We start from the raw sequence: 6,617 nt of genomic DNA, 5'->3' as shown, positions 1-6,617 counted from the left end.
TTAGAAGAAATTATACCATTATTTTTATAGAACATAATTACTCATTATTTTTTATAGGTAAAAAAAATCTAAAATGGGATATAATTTCTCCTAAATTTAGTACAATTTAACTAGAATCGAGTATATCAATCGATTGATTAAGTGGAAAAAGAATCGTGTTTAATTTGCTAGAAAATATATTAGATTTTAGTTTAAATATGTTACATTTAGGAGGAATTAAACCTTATTTTAGACTTTTTTTACAAAAAATTAAAGATAATTAGGTACATCGATGTGCATTAGAGAGTCAATTTTATTTTTTTTTTCAATAAAGAGTGGGAATAAATTTTTCCTAATCCATAAACTGAGGAGGAAGTTGAGTTTCTTATTAGATATCTTAGGACAATTTACAGATACTTTAATAATAAAATAAATTTTTTTGAAGGATATATTAAAAAAAGGGTAAATATTAAGGGCGATTTTCAAAAGTACCCTTTATTATTCTCTCCCGCGCCCCCTCTCTATTATTGCGGCCTGGGTTCTTTCGCCGCCCTTATATTCGGGGATGCGATCGAATCGAATGCGAGGGCTCAGCTCAGCGATTTGATCGCCCGTCCTCCTCCTCCTCCTCCTCACGGCGCCGCCGCCACCGCCTCTGAAACCCTAGTCTCTCAATTCCTATCCCCTTCATAGATCTCCTCCCGGCTTCATCCACTCGCTAGCAGAGGCGTCGACTAGATGGAGAGGGACGCCGTTGCCAGTGGGTTCGCCGATATGGTACGTGTTCTCGCCTCCTTTTCTTCCCTACGATCTTAATTCGAATGTTGTTCTTCTTTGTCTTGATGAAGAATGGTGCAGGTTCGTGTGCCTTCGCATCCCCTGATTAAGCACTGGGTATCCGTGCTTAGGGACGAGGAGACTCCGTGTGCCGCCTTTAGTGAGTTGTCCTCAAATTTCATTTGGATATATCTATGTGAAGATTCAGAGTTTCTCTTGATTGATATGTTGGAATGTTGATTCCTTTTTACGTCGGTGATCTGTATATGGACTATTTCTTCATTGCATACCTTTCTATATTGTGAAGATAACTAAATTTAACATTCTCCACTCTGGATATGATCCTCGTAGCCCTAGAGTTCTTCCTTTTTGCCGAGTGTTCCTAGAGTTTCTATGATGCACAAATGCTGCTATAGTTGACCAACTTTTTATAAAATCTCTCTAGTTTTAGCAGTCAAAATACTCGAATGCTTTGCAAACCCTAGCCAATGTTATAGTTGACCAAGTTTCTGTAAAATTTCTCTAGTTTTGCTGTTGTCAAAATACCTGAATGATTCACAAACTCTAATCATCTTCATCCATGATTCATAGAAAGGCAATAACTTGACTAGGGTTTGGAACGTACAGAGGAGATTTTAATGACATTGAAAATTTTGGGAGAAATTTTCCAATAGAAAGTCAAACATTGGAAATGAAATGAAGAGCTCACATGTTCTCTAAATTTATAATAAACTACGGAATATCAATAAAAAGTTACAAATTATTAAAAACACAAGAGAACTGGTGTTGGCAGTGATAGAAAATATATTCAAAAGCATTTTGTTATTTGTTTTTCATATACTATGATTTAGATTAAATTTTCTAAGTTAATTTTTGAGTCCTCAAATTCGCCAATTGGATTTGCTATGCAGCCATCACTATTGGTCAATACAATTTTTTGACCTATAGCCTTTGTCCTTCAGTCCATCACAGGATTTGTATTTTGACAAGCATCACTTTTTAGGCCATGTTTGTGTTGATTCATAATGTTGATGTGTTGATTATTATTTGTATCTCTTCCTTGTTGCTAGGGACCGCAATGGCTGAACTTGGTAGACTACTCATCTATGAAGCTTCTAGAGATTGGCTGGTAGGTTAAACAAAATGCTTATGGTGATCCTGAAATATCTAATCTTATTTTTTGAAAAAAAAAAAAATGGTTGGCTTTGTCTTATCAAGTTAAGAGGTGGTCAGCCTATGGTGGATATGAATTAATTAAATGCTAATGCTGAATCTTATTCATGAAGAAAACTTTTACAAACATATCACATTTACTGAATTGTGTTACACATGGAAATTCTTTAGTGGTTACATTTAAGACACTTGGATTTATTATGTAAGTTAACTAGTAAACTATCAATGGTACGTATATAATAGATATATGATAAACATGTGATATTGTACATCCACAACAGATGAGATTTTTAATTGTCTTGAAAATCAATCCTCCCATTCAATGACTCTCCTATAGCAATTGTTGCGGAGCAACAGGGCCAGTAGCCCATAATGATTTTCAGTACTCTGCCAAAAAAGATTATCTAGGCTGTCTACACTCCTAGGAGCTCCAACTCTAGCAAGGCAAGGACAGACAATACTACGAGTCTGCTAATTTCCCTCAGTGTTGGTCCTTTATGCTGCCAAATTAAATTTGGATTCATAGCACCATGCCTGACAGCTTCTAAATATTTATTTTCAATAATGTAAAATAATCTAGAGGGTTTTCACTTATTCTACAAACAATATTATTGAGATTTTATTTAGCAGCCTATCATTCGATTTCTATTTAATCTGTATGAATGCATCTAATTTAAGCATAAAGGAATTAATAAATGTGACTTCTTTCATTTCACTTATGAGAAGCTCCAGTAGGGTCCAGTAATTGTGTAATAAAATATGTAAACATTGTCACTTATGCTTTTTAAATTTAGACTACAGCTATTAATATAGCACTAGCTCAATTCCTAACCAAATCCAGGTATCACAAATTCAATGGGTATGCATATCATTTTAATGCAAAAAATATGAAAAATGTTAAATTGCATTTTGTTCTCAAGTGCTTATTGTTTTGTATCATAATAATGCCACGGTTTTGTAACATTTGTTCTTCATTTTGACACTGTTATTTTTTTTCTCCAACCATTTACAGTGTATGGTTCAAATTGTTTCTTCATTTTGACACTGCTATTTTTTTCTCCAACCATTTACAATGTATGGTTCTAATTGTTTCTTCATTTGCAGCCTCTTGTCAATCGTAAGATACAAACTCCAATGGCTGTTGCTACTGCTGAATTTGTCAATCTAAATCATCCTATACTGGTATGGCATTTTTGATGTTTTTTTTCATATTATTCATTACATATACCATCATGCTGTTGTATACTGTTGTTTGTACAGAAAATTGCCTTGATCTATTATATGCCATTTCATCTTTTAACTGACACTTCTCACATTGCAGATAGTTCCCATCTTAAGAGCTGGTCTTGCCCTAGCAGAGCATGCTTCATCAGTTTTGCCTGCAACAAAAACCTATCACCTAGGTGAGGACAGATTCCTATGTTTCATATTGTCTGTACTATGAAACCTATTATTTTTCTTGTTTCAAGGGAAAGTACCTTATGATGCCTTCACCTTGTACTTTGTGCAAGGTTTTGTGGTCAACATGATTCAATTTAATGTGTGTGGACTTCCATTTGCAATTTGACTGATTGAGTATCATTAGCAAATTTCCTTTTAATGTATAACTATTTTCCCTATGAAATGATTTGAAGTTTTAACCCAATTGAGTATCAGTAAACCTTCAAAAGATTAGTCTTTCTATTTTTTTGTGTAGATTCATCACTCAGCCAATCTAAAATATAGAAAAAAAAAATTCAGAACAGAATTTTAGAATGTTATGTTTCTATAGTTGCATGGTTATTTTGACTAATTCATAATCATTGTGCAATTGAAGGCATGTGTAGAGATGAGACGACTCTAAAACCATCTGTGTATCTCAACAAGTAAGAATTACTCTTTTTATTTCTCATATCTGAATGTTTTTGTTATTTTATTCCGTTTATTGGATCAAATTTATATCTTATCTTGGTAATGGATGCTTTTCTCTTATCCTAACCCATTCATTGTTCTTCACTTTCTAGAGCCATTAACCATAAGATACTTTTAAAAAGTTTTAAAAAATAAACATAATTAATTTTGAAGAGCAGAACATCTGATATTGCTTTTAAAAGGCTGTTCATTTTCTAAAATATTTCTGGGCCAAGGAAAGTTTATTCTGCAATGTATGTGCATATATATACCAAACAAAAGCATTCCATGATCTTGTTTCCGGCGCATAAGCTTGACATAGCTTCTCATGGACCTTTTTTAGTTGAGGTCTCTTTTATCCACTCCAGAGTAACATGGAAAGATAACTTCCCAAACCCTTACTTTTTTTTAGATTTGTATTCTCTTCTTTTGACTTAAAGTGCAATGAAACCCATGAATTGATTACAGTTATTCATCAGAATAACAATCTAAGCTATTGTTTGGCATTCCTCATCAATTAAGTATTATTTCTTATATTTTTTCAAAATTAAGTATTTATGAGGAGAAAAGAGAAACAATTACTGATTTTATTCTCTTTTTTTTTGGAAATCTACTTGCTTGTTTATTCTATTGAATGGGAATATTTGATATGTTCAATGATTTGTTGTGGTCCTGTTTTCTTTTCAAACAAATGTTAGCCTGACTGCATAATCTTATGACACCATCTTGCATATATTTGTTGATCCACAATCTTCTGTTCTTACAGGTTACCTGATAAATTTCCTGAAGGGGCACAGATTCTTCTTGTCGACCCAATGCTTGCAACTGGTATCTTTTTAATGTTGCAAGTATATCACTATATCTTGTAATTTTTGTGCTGCACTCCTGTGTTTATGCCCCTTATCACACCAACATTTTCAGAGCAACTGTTTTGTGTTTGTAATTTTTTATGGATAAAAAGGAGACTTTCTTGTTTAGTATGTAAAAAATGCAACTAGTGGGTTGTAGTTGGTACCCCAACACCTGGGCTCATGACTTCTTGTTATTTATTTTCAGTGATACCAGTTAGTAGTTGGTATACCAGCTCTAAATTTCTCCCCATGTTGAAACCACTATTAAACCTATACTATTGAAGTTGCTAATAGATTAGATGTGGATCCAAGCCTTGCCTTGCAATGGAATCATGTGCCAGTTCATGTCTGACTGAAGCTAACTCATGATACGAGTAACATTTATAGCATTCAATAACTGTAACATTTTTTTTTGTACATCTAGTCAGCATATAGTTTATGGCAGCTGTACTTTCTGCCATGCCGATACTCATCTTTGCATTCCTTTGATTGCAACCAAGCATGGCCTTTAGCCATTTCCGGCCACTTATTGTTGGAGAAAAAGCATTCCAAAGAAAGGGGAAATAGTGGTTCACAAAGTGGCATACTGATATGTGAACTGCATATGCAGTAGAAGAGATTAAACTTTTTATTCAAATTCTCTTCATTATTCAAAACTAACGTTTACTGAATTATACTAGACCAAATCATTATCACTCACCTCTATGTGTTTCTGATCTCTTTCAGGTGGCACCGTAGTCGCAGCAATCGAGCTGCTAAATGACCGTGGTGTTGTCAACAAACAAATTACACTTGTAAATTCAAAAGGCTTACTTTTGTTTTTTTTCCCGATCATATGTGCATTATCTACGTCATGTTTATCTTCGCTCACTTCATTCTAGATTTCTGCTATCGTCGCACCTCCAGCACTTCAGAAGCTTAGCAATAGGTTTCCAGGGTAGGGCTAAATTTGTTGCTGTAACATTGCATAGATTTATTTACCTACTGACTAATTGTTTTCTTTCCAGGCTTAGTGTGTACACTGCAGTTATCGATCCCATTCTTAACGAGAAAGGGTATGCTTTATCCAAACAGAAATTCTGTCGTATAGTCGTGTGCCATTATTCGAATGCTTTTAACTTTCTTGTGAGCTTTTCGTTGTCAGGTTCATAGTCCCCGGTTTAGGAGATGCCGGTGACCGCAGCTTTGACACTTAGAACGTCGCAATCATGGGCCTTCATTCATCCTTCGGTAGCATAACCTCTGCCTCTGTGACATTATTTCAACCTTAATATTCGATACTACACAACAGTATCTTCAGAAATCGCAAGTTGAAATCGCATGATGCCACAAGGTGGTGGATGTTTAATGTTTTGATTAGGAATCATTTTATTTGGATATATTTCCCCCTTTTTTCAGAGCATATTTAAAGTTTGGCTCAGCAAATGCATGATACTTGATCAACCGTGTTTAGTTTTCAGAGAATTTACATTAACTGAACCATCTACCATGAGATGACTTCCCATGACTGCAATTGGCTCATTATTTGGCTTGATTTATCATGAGGAACCCACGGGTGAAGAAGCCATATCCTCGTTGTTCATGGTTACGTGAATCGTAGAAGATTGCAATTAGACACAATCTGACAAACAATTCAATTTGCCACAAATTTATTTGAATATATACTCAGAAGGCATTAATTGGTCAAAATATTAACAAGTTTAATTCTCTAAACAATTGAACTAGACGAGTTGAGCAAGTTGGAAAGGCTCATTGGGTTAGGTAGGCACAGAAACCACTTCTCCGGCGTCAAAGAACTCCCCTCCTCAATAATGACCTCACTGGTTGCATCCCCGACGATCTATGCCTCCTCACTGACATCCAAGTGCTCGGCTTGAGCTTCAGTTCTTTGATAGACTATGTGCCGAGCTCCATCTTCTGCCTCGCCGACCTTGAGGTGCTTAATTG

General features: G+C 35.0%; 1 protein-coding gene across 1 annotated transcript; it reads left to right on the top strand.

The window, feature by feature from the left end:
• The first annotated feature begins 518 nt into the window (after positions 1–518).
• On the top strand, positions 519–6,113 carry LOC121994225 (uracil phosphoribosyltransferase-like). Its single transcript, XM_042548331.1, has 11 exons — positions 519–756; positions 838–916; positions 1,827–1,885; positions 3,034–3,111; positions 3,251–3,332; positions 3,746–3,794; positions 4,586–4,647; positions 5,397–5,464; positions 5,552–5,607; positions 5,678–5,725; positions 5,815–6,113. Exons 1-11 carry the CDS (start codon positions 718–720, stop codon positions 5,864–5,866), a joined length of 672 nt encoding a protein of 223 aa, XP_042404265.1. The 5' UTR covers positions 519–717; the 3' UTR covers positions 5,867–6,113.
• The last annotated feature ends 504 nt before the right edge of the window (positions 6,114–6,617 follow it).

The sequence above is a fragment of the Zingiber officinale genome, chromosome 6A (genome assembly GCF_018446385.1).
Source record: "Zingiber officinale cultivar Zhangliang chromosome 6A, Zo_v1.1, whole genome shotgun sequence".
In the NCBI taxonomy this organism is placed as follows: domain Eukaryota; kingdom Viridiplantae; phylum Streptophyta; class Magnoliopsida; order Zingiberales; family Zingiberaceae; genus Zingiber; species Zingiber officinale.
This window is presented reverse-complemented; position numbering and strand designations above follow the sequence as displayed.

What these genes read in the sequence shown, in the direction of transcription:
- LOC121994225 (XM_042548331.1), top strand. Translation starts at nt 718, where the DNA reads ATGGAGAGGGACGCCGTTGCCAGTGGGTTCGCCGATATG. An exon ending in CCATCTGTGTATCTCAACAA is followed by an intron (nt 3,795 to 4,585) that starts GTAAGAATTACT and finishes CTGTTCTTACAG; the next exon opens with GTTACCTGATAAATTTCCTG. An exon ending in CCCATTCTTAACGAGAAAGG is followed by an intron (nt 5,726 to 5,814) that starts GTATGCTTTATC and finishes TTTCGTTGTCAG; the next exon opens with GTTCATAGTCCCCGGTTTAG.